The sequence below is a fragment of the Girardinichthys multiradiatus genome, chromosome 12, assembly GCF_021462225.1.
Source record: "Girardinichthys multiradiatus isolate DD_20200921_A chromosome 12, DD_fGirMul_XY1, whole genome shotgun sequence".
NCBI classification, from domain to species: domain Eukaryota; kingdom Metazoa; phylum Chordata; class Actinopteri; order Cyprinodontiformes; family Goodeidae; genus Girardinichthys; species Girardinichthys multiradiatus.
The window spans coordinates 302,486-319,977 of NC_061805.1; the positions used below are offsets into that span (position 1 = coordinate 302,486).

Here is a 17,492-nt window from a genome sequence, read left to right on the forward strand (position 1 = left end):
CCTTCCAGGTGATGCATCAATTACAAGCTGTCATTTTATTCTTGCAGATCGTGGAGAGGGATCACGTTTCTTTGTTTATGCAGAAAATATCTGGGTCTTTATGGTTGTACTTTTTGAAAACTGTGATCCGTGACAGCAACATGATTAGCGGGACTACATTAACATCGTTGCATGGATTACAGGCTAAACAAAAGCAATTCACACTCCACTCCCGTAGGTGGCAGTATTGCATCAAGGCTTTTCTTGCCACCAATTTAATACAGAAGAGAGAAGAATGTTCTCTCTGGCATTATGAAAGCCAGCAGATTGAGTCCAGTGGTGTGAGTGAGTGCAGCGGTTCAGACACCACAAAGTGACCGTTCAGGATGAGCGGGATGCGGACTATCGTGATCTCCACAGCGGCGGTCGCTGTCCTGGGGCTTGGCTATGGAATGTGGTCTATTGTATCTCCGGGAGAAGAGATGAGGAAAGAGAAGCTGAAGGTGATTTCATGTAAACACAACCTTGTCTATCTCCAGCTGTTTCTCTGCAGTTCCTGTTTCAATCTCAGATCTAGAGCTGGAGACCCTGAGGCGCAAGTCGCTACAGGAACGTCCCTCCCAGCCAGGAGCGGATCTAGAAAAATATTTATGGCGTGGCAAGGGGGAGCAGGAGATTTTAAGGGGATACACCTTATTGTCAAAATATATGTGCTGATTTTATGACTTCCAGTCAGAAATATCAACCAGTCAACCACTCGGAATGCCGTCAAATTAAGATGCATCTGTCATCTGAGCCTACTAGTCTAAATGGTGTGCACTTCAGTTTATGTAGAGGGCACATTTGGCCACTTTTATTTCCATATGGATACCAGAATAGTGACCTGAAAGGTGACCCCTTTGCCCAGTTTAACAAGGTTTTCTTTATAGTCCAGCCCATGCTTCTTAGGAGAGGATAGCAGTTATAGAATAAAATAACCTTTCTAAACATTTTCATTTTGAGTTCACATACTTATTTTATCGTGATAAAACAGTCAACATGTTTTAGTCTACACTGCTTTAGTTCTGGTCAGCAAACCTTTATGGAGACAGCAAAAAAGGCTTCTAAATCCCTCCGTGAAATGTTTTGGGAAAAGGGCTGTATTGTTTTAGCTGGACAAAAAAAGACAAGCAAATTTTTATGGGATTTCAATACCTCTCTTATTTTACAGCAGATTCACAGAAAATGATGTACATGTTTTATTGGGTTCTAAACAGACATAGTGAGACAACACAATGTAACATTGGATTTATTTTATAAGTTCTGGTTGGGCTGTAATTCAGATAATTATGCCAGTGGATCATTTTATACTTGGAACTATTTATAAGACATTCTTGCATATACAATAATACAAACATTTTTAGTATTTAGTTCATTTAAGTTTTTATTTTATATTTATATTTACACATGAACACAGGATGAGGATGGTTACCTTTTTACAAGCAATCTAAACACATATATATTAATCAGTGTGTACATTATCTGGACAAAACCTGATAGTTATGTAAAAGTTTGATCTCATTTTGTTAAAAGAACTCTGAGTTGTTTGATCGTGAAGCAAAGTGGGTTTACTTGTGTAGCACAATTCATGTACAGTGTAATTCAAAATGCTTTAAAAATCCCAAATACATGAACAAAAAACCAATGATGCATCACATAAAAAGTATAAAAACATGATACATAATCATACAAAAAATGAATCATTCAAATGCCAAAATTTAACAAAATAAAATGCAACACGTGACAGAAATAATCAACTAATTGAACCGACAACCTTCAGATTGCAACGATCCACTTTGTGACCATCTTGAAGATTGTGGGCCATGTCTGTGGCAACAGCTCTCACCAGTCAGTCTGATGGAGGATGCATACTGCTGAATATTATAACCAGGTCTTTGCAAAATCTCATCTGGGTAAAGAAGAACTTCTGGTTTTCTGTTCTTTGGTCAGATGACAGAAAAACTAAATTGTTTGGCCACAATGACATAGCTTTCATTTGAACCCCCAGAACACCATCCCCACGTACAAGCGTGGTGGTGGGATAAGAGAAATTGATATCAGTAACCAATCAGGAACTAATTAAAGTACCTACCTACCTATCTTTATTTTGTCAAAGTAAATGACATTAACATACTCAGAGATTGTTTCACTGGTGAAGAATTTTTATTTACATTACTGACAAATTGTGACCTCGCCTTCTGTATTTTGTTTCTAGGAGTGTTTCTGCATCTTAGGTACATGCTTACAAGTCTGTGTAGAGTTTTTAGTATTCAAAACTGGCTAATCACTCTGTCTAATTATGGCAGTGATCTTAAATATAAACTTTTTCTAATTTCTCTCAAGTTAACTCTGATCTTGTTCACTGCTGTCATCTGTTCAATAACACACAGACATTTCTCTTTAAAAACTCCATGCTCTATCCAAATTATCCTATTTCTAGATAGCTGACCAATCCACGTCATTTAGCTGATGGATGAAAACCTCTTCTGTATTTTCTCATTTATCTAATCCTGGAGTTTATTTTTCATTTGATCACCTTCCAAGTGCAATATTAATAATATTAATTAATGGTTACTGAAGCCAACATCTAAAAAACCTATACACTATTTAAACCCACATGCTGCACCACATAGAAGCTGTTTTAGGCCAGATATTTTAATAATTTGTGTAGTGTGCCCCCCAAACCATCTTTCTTTTAATAACACTGAACATTACTATTAAATTCACCATGATTTATAGATTCCAAATAAAAAAAATCTTAGTCCTTGTTTGTGATTCCAATATTTTTACCTTTTAGGTTTTGCTGCTATGTAACTGTCCCAAATACTGTTGTGCGTTCTTACTGTGCTTTTTACAAGACTCTATCACCACCATGCTACATGTACCATGGTTTGTGTGTAAACAGTCAGACATAGTAAATTCAATTCACTTCAAAGATACTTTATTGATCCCCGAGGGGAAATTAGAATTCCAGTACAACCCATCCAAACATACATCATGACACAAGACAATGGTAAAGGGGAAAAAAAATCATATTTCAGACTTTATCCTTAGTAGGATACAGTTTGAGATTGCAAAAAACCTCAGCGGGGGACGGGTCACCGAGGCTTTGCTGCCCACTCACAGGCGCTGCCCTTAATCGGACCAGTCTGAAGGCCTGGTTTCTGTCCTGCAACTAGAAACAAGCATTTGAAATTTGAGCTTCACAAGGGGGGACAAGGATACTTAGTGTGGTCACCAGGTGGCAGCGTAGATCATGGTATGGAGCTAGAAAAGGGTCAAAATTACTGTATATTTGAAAAGACTAGTTAAAACCAAATAAATGTTGAAAGTGAATGTCAAATTTTAATCTTGAGATCTGAAAAAGAAAAATAAATGATACAAATGTTTCAGTGTGAATAAAGATTTAATTCTTTATTACTCATCTTTATATTTTAAACATTTTTTTTTTTTTTTTCAGTTTCAGATTTTTAAAAAATTTAAAATTCAAATCAATTTTTTCATGTTCAAATCTTTTTATTTTTCACTTTCAAATCTTTCTTTTTTTTTCAATGTGCCCTTTTAAGCAGAGTAACGCTCAGAATTGTTGTCTGAGAGTGAAAATGTGAAAGGCTGTTAATCAAACCTACAGGAGACACGATTCAGATCCTCAGACAGGCGAGTTGTCATCACCGCATGGTGGGTAGTGCCCTTATAGTTGGTAAAGTCCTGACTTGAATCTTAGGGTGTATTCACACCAGCCACTTTTGGTCTGCTTTAAACAAACCAAAGTTTGTTTCCCCTTTAGTCTGGACCCTTTTTGCAGGTGTGAATACTCTCGAGCGAACTGAAGAGTGGACCAAACAACCGAACCGAAACCCACTCAATACGACCCAACTACAGAAAACATATGTCTCTTTGGACTTAACAAGCCACCATAGCAGTGAACATTTTACTGAAATCTTACCTGAACCATGCTTGCTTACCAACACTTTTGCCTGCTTGTTTTAGCACAGTACAGAGCACAGTGTCTCTTTTGGCTTGCAGCACGCATTCTCTGACAGGGTTTCAAAATTATAAATAGAATATCACATAATCTGTGTTGAATGAGCTGCTCTTGACGCTCACAATGATATTGCAGCTGCAATAATGGCACAAATATGCAGAACAGAGGGACTGCTTGCAGGACTTCAGTAGTCGTTTTGCCCTATTTCCTCGTCTGTCCTCTGTACCGTCCCATCCTTTCTTTCCAGTGGGAGCACTGATCGTCACCCGCATGGCTTTGTTTACAAGTTATACTGTAGTTTACTTGCAAAAAGTACAATATGAAAGCAAACTACACCAAACAAAAAAAATAAAGTTGGCTTTTGGTCCATAACAAGCAAGCGGGCCAAAGGACTTTACTGGTGTGAATACACTCTTAGAGCCTGTGGAGGAAGCTAAAGATTAGGGTGACTGCAAGGAGGAAGTTAAACCATCTCTTCCTTTGATTATGATGGGCAATGTGAGATCGTTGGGAAACAATTTGGATGAACTCCCAGCCCTAACAAGGACCCAACCAGAGTATCGGGAGTGCAGTATTATGTGTTTTACCGAGACATGGCTGCAGGATCATATCCCTGACTCTGCCATCTTTCTGCCAGGCTTTCTGACAATACAACAAACAGAGATTTAAAGAGGAGCGGCAAACGCAAAGTAAGTGGATTAGCAATTTTTGTGAACAATAGATGGTGTAGTCCAGGACATGTTATTGTGAAGTGTCGTCTCTGCAGCTCAAATATTGAACTGTTAGCAGTAAGTTTTCTTTTAAATTGTTTACCCAGAGAGTTCACTGGTGTTATTTTGGCAACAGCTTACGTTCCACCATCAGCTGTTGCCAACACTGCATGTGGTGTCATCAGCTCAGTTGTTGCTAAGCGATAGACAAACACCCCAAGTGTTTGTAGCAATATATGGTGATTTTAATCACACCTCACTGTCTGCTACACTTCCTACATTTCAACAGTTTGTCAGCTGCTCTACCAGAAAAAACAATGCTGGATTTGTTTTATGCAAATGTCAAGGACTCATACATCTCTACAGCAAGGCCTCCTATAGGTAAATCAGTTCACAATCTTGATTTTCTTTGCTTGAAATATAAACCCCTTGTTCAGAGGCAACCTGTAATAAAGAGAACTGTGAGAAGATGGTCACAGGAAGCTGAAGAAGCCTTGCGAAGTTGCAATGGCATGACTGACTGTGTTATCGACTATATAAACTTCTGTGTGGATAACACAATACCCACCTGAATGGTGAGGTGTTTCCCCAGTAACAAACCCTGGAACATCAGTGACCAGTGACAAACAAAGAAACAAAAAAAGGAGAGTTTAACAAAAAAAGAAGAGCCTTCAAAGATGACAAGGAATTGTTGAGGAGTAAATGAAAGCAACTTCAAATCAAGATAAGAGACAGCAATGAGGTGTATGGGAAGAAGCTGAAGAGTTAGCTCAAGCAAAACAATATCAGAGATGTGTGGTCAGGGATGAAGAAGATCACAGGCTTCAAGCAAAAGGAGGATCAGACCGGTGGATGTCTGGACAGAGCCAATGAACTAAACACATTTTTCAATAGGTTTAATACAGGAACAAGCTCAGTATCCTTCTCTCGTGGCCACAGCCAAACACATCTGACCCTCCTTTGACCCAAAGCTTCCCTGTCATACCTCAAATGTTTTGTCTTCCACCTCAGCCATGGACCCTTCTGCTTCTACAAGTTAATTTTTAACCAAGTCAGAAGATGTGTTTTTTTACCTTCCCCATTCACCTGTGTGTCTCTAGAAGTCAGATGAAGAGGCACCTGGAAAGACCCAAATGGAATAAGGCTACAGGTACAGATTTACTCAGCCCCAGAATCCTGAAGGCCTGCGCGGAGCAGCTCTGTGGTAGTCTGTAGAACCTCTTCAAACTTAGCCTGACCATTGTTGTGGAAGACCCTTCTGCCTTTTTCCGGTACCAAAGAAAACTCACCCATCAGTCCTCAGTGACTACAGACCTGTTGCCCTAGTAGGCCTTAGATAGACTCCTGTTACTCCACCTGAGTAACAAGCAACTTTCAGGAGCATCTGTGGTTTGCTTATTGCAATGGAGTTAGAGTTGAAGATCCTATCATACACCTTTTTCAACAAACCCATTGTCATCTGGACAAAGCCAGCAGCACTGTGAGGATCATGTTCTTTGATTTCTCCAGTGCCTTTAACACAATTCAACCTGATTTGCTTTGTCAGAAACTCCAAAAGACTCAGGTGGAGGCCTCAACAATCTCCTGGATCAAAGACTACCTGACAAACAGAGCACAGTTTGTGAGACTTAAGGGTTGTGTGTCTAACCAGGTAGTCAGCATAGGAGCACCACAGGGGACGGTACTCTCACCATTCCTTTTCGCTCTGTACACCTCAGACTTCCAGTACAAGACAGACTCCTGTCATCTCATCTTGTTCGTGAATAAAACAAAGGAGATGACTGTAGATTTTAAGAGAAACAAGAATAGGTCAAACACTATTTCCATTATGGGAGAAGAAGTGGAGGTGGTGGAGGAGTATAAATACCTTGGTGTTCACCTGGACAACAGACTGGAGTGGAGATGGAACTGTGAAATCCGAATACAAGAAGGGACAGAGCAGACTACTTCTTAGGAGGAAGCTTAGGTCATCATTTTCTGGGTAGCAGTAGCATCATCAGCGCCAGGGACTGAAATGCCCCTTTCCACTGGCTCATTTTAGGCACCGCGGCTCCGCTCTATGCGCTCTCACTCAACTGTGCACGGAGCCTGTTGTGATTCCACTTACCCACTGATGGCTGGAGCTATGGGCTGAAGCCTGGCCTCTGGCCTTTAGTGTAGTGCACTGTGCCGCTATTAACATTAATGTGAGATATTGTCACATCTGCGTGAAACAATGAAAGATAAATACATAATAAATACATAAATAAATAAATAGAAAATAAAAATATAAATAAACAAAATACAAATATGTTTATTATTGTATATGCAAGAATGTATGTACAGGGCTTGGACAATGAAACTGAAACACCTGGTTTTAGACCACAATAATTTATTAGTATGGTGTAGGGCCTCCTTTTGCAGCCAATACAGCATCAATTCGTCTTGGGAATGACATATACAAGTCCTGCACAGTGGTCAGAGGGATTTTAAGCCATTCTTCTTGCAGGATAGTGACCAGGTCACTACATGATACTGGTGGAGGAAAACGTTTCCTGACTCGCTCCTCCAAAACACCCCAAAGTGGCTCAATAATATTTAGATCTGGTGACTGTGCAGGCCATGGGAGATGTTCAACTTCACTTTCATGTTCATCAAACCAATCTTTCACTAGTCTTGCTGTGTGTATTGGTGCATTGTCTTCCTGATACACGGCACCGCCTTCAGGATACAATGTTTGAACCATTGGATGCACATGGTCCTCAAGAATGGTTCGGTAGTCCTTGGCAGTGACGCGCCCATCTAGCACAAGTATTGGGCCAAGGGAATGCCATGATATGGCAGCCCAAACCATCACTGATCCACCCCCATGCTTCACTCTGGGCATGCAACAGTCTGGGTGGTACGCTTCTTTGGGGCTTCTCCACACCGTAACTCTCCCGGATGTGGGGAAAACAGTAAAGGTGGACTCATCAGAGAACAATACATGTTTCACATTGTCCACAGCCCAAGATTTGCGCTCCTTGCACCATTGAAACCGACGTTTGGCATTGGCATGAGTGACCAAAGGTTTGGCTATAGCAGCCCGGCCGTGTATATTGACCCTGTGGAACTCCTGACGGACAGTTCTGGTGGAAATAGGAGAGTTGAGGTGCACATTTAATTCTGCCGTGATTTGGGCAGTCGTGGCTTTATGTTTTTTGGATACAATCCGGGTTAGCACCCGAACATCCCTTTCAGACAGCTTCCTCTTGCATCCACAGTTAATCCTGTTGGATGTGGTTCGTCCTTCTTGGTGGTATGCTGACATTACCCTGGATACCGTGGCTCTTGATACATCACAAAGACTTGCTGTCTTGGTCACAGATGCGCCAGCAAGACGTGCACCAACAATTTGTCCTCTTTTGAACTCTGGTATGTCACCCATAATGTTGTGTGCATTTCAATATTTTGAGCAAAACTGTGCTCTTACCCTGCTAATTGAACCTTCACACTCTGCTCTTACTGGTGCAATGTGCAATCAATGAAGACTGGCTACCAGGCTGGTCCAATTTAGCCATGAAACCTCCCACACTAAAATGACAGGTGTTTCACTTTCATTGTCCAACCCCTGTATGATCCACTGGGATAGTTATCTGGAAAACAGCCCAGCAGAAATTTTTTAAAAAGGCACAGGTGTTTTGATGTGAGCGGGGTGTGACAGTAGAAGCATAGAGGAGAGATGTCGCCATCTGGACTGGTAATGCTCCAAAGTTTGCCAGAAGAAGTTACAATTTAGGGCTTTATGTGAGGACATTTTTGTCTCAGACATGACGAGGACTTCAAAGTGTAAAACCGTGGACCTTTGAGCACTGTGAAGTTAGTTTTTGGTTGGATATTAGATATTAGATATTCAGCGGGGTCTTCCTACCGTTTGACCTGATAAAGGCAGTCTGATTACGGGCAGCTGCTCTCTGCCTGCTCCCTCCTGCTGCAGATGCTGGTTTGCTGAAGGAGTATCAATACATTTCTGAACCTCTGTTTCATGGTGGTATTGTTTTGTGGGAAATATTTCTGCGTCTGAATTGCTGATATATGTGTGTTCAGCTGATTATGGATGAAATTAAATACAGCGCTCTGCCTGCATGTAATTCAGATGTGTTATTTTTCTTTTATCCTCCAGGCAAGGTTTATGTTCTGTAAATAGTAAAATTATGTTTTGATTTGACCCACTCCGGCCATTGTGGTCCTTTTTAATATTATTGTAGTCACTCTTGAGTTTTATCAACTTTTCCCTGCACTAACCCTTCTAATTTCTTCTGGTCCCATGGCCAATTAGTGAACAGCAGTCTGAACTTCACATATAGTTCCTACTCAGTCTTGTTTTGGGATTACTAATGTAAGTTTCAATTGAATAAAATAAAATAAAAATTGATTGATTAAATTGTTCTCGAAATGGATACTCCTTCAACTTTGTTTTAATTTTGAATAGAAATCTGCCAGTGGTGTGAATCATTTTGAGCTTAACTGTATAGTGGGTCACTTCATAAAATACCGGAACTTCTGAAGTCTGTTTTCAGACCTAAACAACCAATCAGGTGGTTTAATGCTTTTGCTCTTTTGATTGCTAATAATTGAGTAGGTGAACCAATAATTAAGTCATTTGTGTATCCACAAACGTGTTGCATAAAGTCATTACTCTTTTAATAAGGTTGTCTATCAAAAATAATCAAAAAGTTCAATTAGTAACAGTTTTCCTTCTCTTTTAAGTAGGGTTCTTGGGCTGATCTGATTCTGCCACATAGGACTTATAAATGAATAATCAAAGAGGAGAACTGCCAGTTTATAAACTTAAGACAAACTAAGTTCCAATGGTTTAATGACATTGACCTGCAGGCCTTTATTAAGTGAGATTATAATAATCTGTGGACTGTTTGTAAGGGTTTTGAAGTACTTCTGTAAACAGGTAAGCTTGTGGTTCCAATGGTTACCATGAGGCAGCTGTACAAAGCTTTGTAGTTTAACTTTTTTTCAAATGTTTAATTTTACAGTGCTTCCCTTTACATTAGCAAAGGTTCCTCCATACAAGTTTTTGCTTCTACAAGAAGTCAAAACCTATTGTATATTTTTCAAATCAAATGAAGTCAGTTGTCAGTCATCTTGAATTACCTGGGTTAATTTTCTGTCCACTACCCACCAGAATCTCCCTGAATCAAACCCAGTGAGAATGGAAGAGACGAGGCATAGGAATGCCATGATGATGCAAGTCTTAAAGGATGCTGCTGAAACCAATGATAACCTTGCAAGAGGATTTGGACCTGGGAAGTAGAGATACATACTCTGATCATCGTTGGCTATTGAGTGCTCCTGACATGAGTTGCAAATTAATCACATAAACATGCACATTGTCGGCGTGCATGGAAGCTGTTGTATAATGTTAAATTCTTTACTTTGCATTGAACTATTTGATTAAAACTCTTTAAATAAAACAGCTTCTCAGTCTATTTGTCTAACCTTGTTTGCTTTTCCATAAGACCAGCCATTTTAGTGTATTTCAGCTTTTTTTTAGATGCCATGTTGTATTCCTGCTTACTATGAATCTGAGCTGTGTATGCAGGGAGCCTGATTCCTACAAACATGATCAAACAATTTTTCCTAAATTTGTGTCCATTGCAAACAATGTTTTTTGCTTTACTTCTGAGATTGTAACATTTTTACAGTGATTTATAAATGTGTTGCACATCTACATTCTATTGCCAAAAGTATTCAAAAGTAGCTCACCCATCCAAACAATTGAAATTGGGTGTTCCAGTCACACCACCACTGCTCTAGAGTCCAGTGGTGGTGTGTTCACTGGAGTGATGAATGCTTCTCCATCTGGCAATCTGTTGGAAGAGTCTGGGTTTGGCGGGATTAATTATGTGCGGTTGTTTTTCAGGAGCAGGGCCTGGCTCCTTAGTTCCAGTGAAAGGAACTCTTAATGCTTTAGCATACCAATACTTTTACATGATTTCATCCACATTACTGTGCACAAGTGCACAAAGCAAGGTCCATAAAGACATGGATGAGAGAGATTTGTGTGGATCAGCTTGACTGGCCTGCACAGAGTCTTGACCTCATCCCGATAAAAAACCTTTGGGCAATATAGTCTATTTTCTATTTGCCCTGTTTAGGGCTTTGAGGGGGTGGAAGCATGTCCCTGCAACCAATAGGTAATTTGTCTTATCATGCATAACCCCATCCTGCATTCAACTGACTGAAATAATCCCAGGTTGTCACAGAACATCTCTTTTCACTAAGGAAAATTCCAAAAAGTTTATTAATTCTTTCAAGATCCTACAATTTATTGGACTTAATAAAATAATTTTGTTGAGTTATGTACAAATATGACTGAGTTCAACATTTTCAAAATGACTAAAACCTGGATCTTTTATGTCTTTCTGGTTTGTGGCTTCACAGCAGTTCTCCAGTTGCTGGTTTCCATAGATCAGGAAACAGAATGGTCTTGTGTAGATGACATGGAATCAGTGTTTTTTGTTCTTCACAAATCTCAGTTATGCAGACTGTTCCCTACAGGCCACCATTAGCGTCTTTATGAGGATCTACAGGCTGTAATTAAAGAATACTGCATACAAAGAAAGATTTTATTTGGAGATTATATTGTGAACTGGCTTGATGAAACTAATAGGGAACATCTGGAATTTTTAACCAATAAGTTTAATTCATCTCAACTACTTAAAGGACAGATTGGAAACATATAGACTTCAGATAATAGTTTGATTTTGTTCTAGAAAAAAGTCTAAAAATAGATGTCTGCCCAATGCAAATGGAAAAAAACAAAATGCACCTTAATAAGCTCACTTAACAAGGAGATCAGTGAAAATCAATCAAGTGGCACTTTAATAAATTCTTGAGTTTGTATTCTCTATCCATTCTCAATTCTTGCAAGAATTTATTAAAGTGCCACTTGATTGATTTTCACTGATCTCCTTGTTAAGTGAGCTTATTAAGGTGCATTTTGTTTTTTTCCATTTGCACTATCAAGGCATATGAGAATATGCCTTTCAGGTCAGACTAAACACTTGGAAAAATTGCCTGACTAGCATCAACTGGAGTAGCGATCTCTGCAATGAAGATATCGACATAGACTGTGAGGCATTTTGAACTCCTATTTCAATCTGAAAAGACTCACAAAGAAAGGGATGGGAATTAGAAAAGTTTTAATGATGAGAAATTACATGGTTATTTCTTTGGTGCTCGGACCTGGGAGTAAGACATGAATGCTGAGAATGACATGAACTAAGATGATCATTTGTAAGGCTTAGATTTAAAGATGTCTTCCCCCTGATCCGACACTGGTGGTGGATTGGCGGCCAGGGAGCGAGGAAGCCAGGAGTAGATGTGAAGGAAGATGGTGGAGGTGGGGTGGAGGAGGGATGGGCTCAGCTGACAAGCGAGGATGAACACAGCTGAAGGTCCTTTACAAGCAAAGCGTCGGAAGGTGATTGGATGGAGAATCAGGCGGACAGGATGCTGATTGGAAGGCTGGGAGACGCGCAGAAGAGTCATTGGAAGGTGGAGACGGTGAAGGTGAGTCTTTCACTCTGAATTTTCATCTAAACTCCATATAGGAAATAAGAACGTTTCTGGAAAGATTAAAGATTAAACCCTTCAAAGAAATAAATGTACCATGTTTATTGACTGCACAGATATTGCTTAAAACAGCTGAATCTGACTAACAGACCTTTATGTCACCAGAAACATGGTCATTAAAGTGGTCAGAAATGCAAAATCAGACATTTTTAATCAATAATGCTAGAGACGATAACAAAATCAGATCCAGATCTGATTGTGGTCTGATCTGCCAACTGGTGGGAGGGCTAAAACAGAGTATGCCTCCTTGATGTTTGCATACAGTAAGTCCAGTCTTATTTTCCCTAGTGGGGCAGTTCAGATACTGCAAAAAGCCAGTTTTGACCTACATGTTACAAATGTACATGTAGAGGATGTCCACCCATCTATGAGTTATCATAGATGGGTGGTTTTTGTTTTAAATGTCCCTTCTTAGCTCAAGCCTGTCCCAACAAGGGCAGAAAGGAGAATCATTACAGAGACCACAGCTGAGAGTTTTTGTGCTATGTTTGATCCCTGTGCTTTTGACCTATGCAGTGAAGTAAATAGCTTTTAAAAGAAAATAGAGAATAGTAAATAGTGTTACTGTGGCTCTATCATAGTTGAAGTGGCATCGTTAAAATGTAACTTTGCCCCCCTCAAAGTGCCTGGATTAAAGAAATTATTTTTATACAGTCAATGATACAGTAATGATCTTATGAACTTTTTCTTAAACAAGATCAGGGACATAGCAGATGAAATCACTCCTCCCTCCTTGTGAAGTCCTGCTCTGGCTTAACCTCCCTCCCATGCTTGGTCCTTTTTTAATCCAATGTCTTTTCATTATATCTCAGCATTGGTTGTTAAAATGAAACTGTCCTCGAGTCCTGCAGTTGTACTACCATACAAGCTCTTTGTGAAGGTCTTTGACATAATTGGACCATCTGTAATGAAATTCTTCAATATGTCACTCTCCTCTGGTGTGTTCCCTTACTGTATTCAAACATGCCATTGTTGAATCTAAACTGAAGAAAGCTAACCTTGACCAATCGGCCAATATCTAAACTCCCCTTTTTGGCCAAATTGTTGGAAAGGTGCTCCCTTTACAACTTACATCCTTCTTAGAGTCACACAGCATCTATGAAAAGTTTCAGTCCGGATATTGCAAACACCATTCTGCAGAAACAGCATGACTTTAAGAGTCTAGTGATATCATGATGGCTGCTGACTCTGGGAGGTGTACAGTATTGATCCTCCCTGTGGTGCATCGTGTTTTGTTTAAATTTTAGTGTTACATTTTTGAACCCTACATGGACAGGCTCCTGCCTACGTTTGTGACCTGATTAAGCCCTATAGCTCAACTCGAACTCTGAGGTTGTCTGGACTGAACCAATTAATGGTTCCATGAACCTGCTTTATAGGGGTGACCGTTCTTTCAAAGCTACTGCTCCTCGACTTTGGAATGAACTTTCGCTTGAGCTGCGTTCTCTGGATACATTCTCTGGATTTAAAAAGCTCCTTAAAACCTATTTGTTTAGACTAGCATTCCAGTTCTAGCTGACGTAATGTTGCCAATTTTGTAACTGTTCTATTTTAATGTTTTATACTGTATGTTTTTTGATTACTATGAAGCACTTTGTGACTCTGTGTCTGTGAAAACGCAACAGATATAAAGTTTACTTACTTTCTTACAGTGAGAAGGCCAATGTTGTGGAGAGTGTGATCTATTCTGCCATTATCTGCTGGGGTAGCAGCATCAGAGCCAGCTCAACAAACTAATAATGGCTTAGTTCTGGGGACTCCTCCAGAACCTCTGGAGATCATTGTGGAAAGAAGGATTCTTCATAAAATGAAGAACATTATGGAGAACCCTGAGCATCCTCTTCATCAGACTGTCCTACAACAACAGAGTATCTTCAGTCAGAGGCTTCTTCAGATCTGCTGTGAGACGGAGCGCTACAGGAGATCCTTCCTGCCCACAGCCATCAGCATCTACAACGACTCTTTGAAGAAACCTTCATAATGAGCTATAACAACATTTAATTTCCCTGTGGGATTAATAAAGTATTTTTGAATTGAATTTGAGTTGAATTTGAACCAGTCCACCAAAACAGCTGTCTGCTTTTCCTTGGAAAACGTGAAAAAAACAACTAGATATAGGTGGTGTCACTGGTGTTGTATTTATTCATTTGAAAAAGCTTTTAATACTTTTAACTATCATATACACCTAACTAAAATAAGTTATTTCAACTTCGGCTTGTTCAACTTGGTGTACTGATCGAAATGAATGGAATCCTTGATTTCTTCATTTACAATGCATTGCGTTCAAATACAAAACATGAGAGACATACCTTGTGAGAACATTCTTGGGGTACCGCAAAGGTTAATCTTTGAAACATTACCATTGACCCTTGATATAAATAATCTATCAAGCTGCTGTCCCACTACTGTAACATATCAAATGTATGCCAATTATGTTGCAAGCTAAAAAAAAAAAACAAGCAGCACAACTAAGTACTGTCTTTAGTAGTGTATGCACATGGGTCGAAGCCTGTCAACTGTTGACGTAAACCCTGACAGCTTGGTACCGGGAAAAAGGCGGAAAATACTACTAGTACTACTAATTCAAATATCTTAGTGTAATAATTGACTCACAAATCGGTTTCAAACATGATGTTATAAAATTGCGAATAGAATTAAATTTCAAGAAGCCAGTTTTTGATATATTAGGAAGAACTTAATATTACAGTTGCTTGTACTTTGAGGCTTTATTTATTTCACAAATAAGGTGACTGTGGCTCAGTGGAAAGAGTGGTTGTCTTGCAATCTGAAGGCTGTGGGTTTGATTCCAGTTTCCTTCTGCCACATGTTGATATACCCAGCCCATGCAGAATATGTTTAAGAAAACAGTAAGAGTTCAGCTAGAGTGGGCTGTAGAGGAGATTGCATCTCAGACATGGAACACTTTACCAAATAAAAATGCATGAACTTCCAAATCTAGTTTATTTAGTAAAAGGTTAAAAAACATAATAGATCCAAAACCAAAGCTACACTTACAATATTACCTAAGTATTTTGGTAATGTGTTTTATCTTTATTTATTTGGGTTTGCTCTTGTTTATTAGAGGCCATCAACCTGGGACAAAAGATGACTACGAGCCTGTAGTCTTGTCAATTGACTTTTACTTTGTAAATGTTGATTAATAAACCATGTCCCTGCTCTAAATAAATAAAATAAATCTCAATTAGAATATTCTCTTTTGTATCTATTTTATTATATTAAAACTTGCTCACATCAGTGGAAGATTTTTTTTTAACTAAATATTTTTAACAAAAAGATCTCCAGTTAATAGCTCTGCTGCTAGGGGGAGTAAGTTGAGCTCCGTGTGTTGCAGGATCGATTGTGTACAGACTGCGAAACAAATGTGACTTAAAGTGTCTCACCTTTGTAGGTGCTGCAGTGGAAACCGTCTTAAGACACCTGCATTTAGCCCTGTAAATGTATAACCAGATGGCCCATACTGGTCGTTAGTACCAGCTCTTAGCTATTGTGTGTAAAAAAGCAACATTTCACATGCAAGCTGGGGAACCTGGGTCCTATCAACTACACAATGTGGGAGCACTGAAGAAGCCACGAGAGACTTGTTAAACTTGTTCCAGAAAGCTAATGTTTCTGCACACAACAATAGTTTGTTATTGAACACCTGAGAATGAAAGCAAGGTTTTAGGTTATTTATCAAGCAATGCAAACGTAGTTAAAAGATGTGTGCATGAAGATGACTGCTAACAGATGTTTCTCTCTCAGTTTAATGAAGCCTTGCTTAAAATGGCTTAAAGTGCTTCAACCCAACTGCTTAGTACTCAGAGGATTTAAAGGAGTCTGGCACAGTTCTTGTCTTGTAATTGTCAACAAAGGAGGTTTCACATTAGGTGCTGTGCAGATGACTGTATAGCCTTTTTTCCTTTGTGCATTTGTGAACTTCTGCCCCTAGAGATAAAAATCACCCGTGGATAAAATAAAGGGGACCAGATAGGCGGGCCCCTATTATATGGAAAAAAGTAGCTGCAGCTGTGTTTGTGCACCTGCAACAGAACATAATTAAGGCCTGTTTCATGATCAGGTTGCTCTTCAAAGTGTTCGTAGGGAAACAAATGAACCTTCCATTACCTTGGGGCTAGACCATTCAGTATATTTTAGTTGCAGTTTTGTTTTTCTTTTAAAGTTCTTCAGAGCATTGCTGTTTCATGTAACACCACAAAAGCAAGGTAACTTCCATCTTCTCCAGCATTTAAATCTTGGTCCCATAGGATAACCAATAAAAAGTGCTGTGATCTTGTTATTTTGTGACTGAAAGAACAAGATCCTAGACAAAAGCAACTGAAATGAGCTTCCTCAATACCTGGATTTATCCTTAAAGACAACGTGAGGAGCTCTGTTATCTGGGAGGAGCTAGATTGTTTAAATATATCAATCTTAGACTTTGTAATCTCCTGACTTTGAAGAAACCAATAACCTAAGGCATTATTCTGCCATTTAGCTCATAATTTTGGTAATCATACTTGACCTAAACAGGAAAGGCTTACTTCAATTTAATATCATAGCGAGGAAAAAATGGTTCCATGCTTTTTATGAACCATATCTGATTTTAACTGTAAATGGAAAATAGTTTGACAGAAGGATGGGGCAATGTACTTATTCTGTTTTGTTATGTGGGCTCAGGGAAAGAGGAGTAAAACATAATTTGCTGTGGTGAAAGGCAACGGTAATCACAGACACATCTTTAAGTTAGCAAGATTCTTTAAGGGAATCTGAGGGTTCAGCTGAATGCAAAAATAAAAAAAAATACTTTCAGGATGTAAGCTTGTGTTAAACCTAAAAAATAAAGAAAATAGGATAAGTGCCATTCATATAGAAAACAGTGCATACAGCTCTTAAACATTCTTCAAAGAGAATATTTAATTGGGATTTCTAAATTTTAACTTATCCAATTAATTATTTTATATTTGGGTAAAAACAGCCAATAACTTTGCATGTTTTTTTTGGTTTTTTTACATTCTGTCTTATCTAGAGACAGTGAATAAAGATAAACCTAAAGCTAGAACCAATTTCATTACAGAAATGTTGTTCAATTGATGTACACGTAAGTGTCAGCATATCAGAACATACAGAAAAGAAACAATATCAGTGAATTTACCCTAATTAGTTTGAAT

At 39.0% G+C, this 17,492-nt stretch overlaps 1 protein-coding gene across 2 annotated transcripts; it reads left to right on the forward strand.

The window, feature by feature from the left end:
* Positions 1-236: 236 nt before the first annotated feature.
* LOC124877420 (ubiquinol-cytochrome-c reductase complex assembly factor 3) lies at positions 237-10,173 on the forward strand. 2 transcript variants are annotated; one of them, XR_007040510.1, is made up of 3 exons: positions 243-482; positions 4,641-4,692; positions 9,872-10,010. XR_007040510.1 is itself a non-coding variant. In XM_047380567.1 (2 exons), exons 1-2 carry the CDS (start codon positions 366-368, stop codon positions 9,998-10,000), a joined length of 246 nt encoding a protein of 81 aa, XP_047236523.1. In that variant the 5' UTR covers positions 237-365; the 3' UTR covers positions 10,001-10,173. The 2 variants fall into 2 exon arrangements, 1 of the variants encoding a protein (XP_047236523.1); XM_047380567.1 differs by lacking the exon at positions 4,641-4,692 and having other exon boundaries at positions 237-482; positions 9,872-10,173.
* Positions 10,174-17,492: the final 7,319 nt, after the last annotated feature.

Coding starts and splice junctions, on each gene's coding strand:
- LOC124877420 (XM_047380567.1), top strand. CDS start 366: ATGAGCGGGATGCGGACTATCGTGATCTCCACAGCGGCGGTCGCTGTC. Junction 483..9,871: donor TGAGGAAAGAGAAGCTGAAG/GTGATTTCATGT, acceptor ACTACCCACCAG/AATCTCCCTGAATCAAACCC.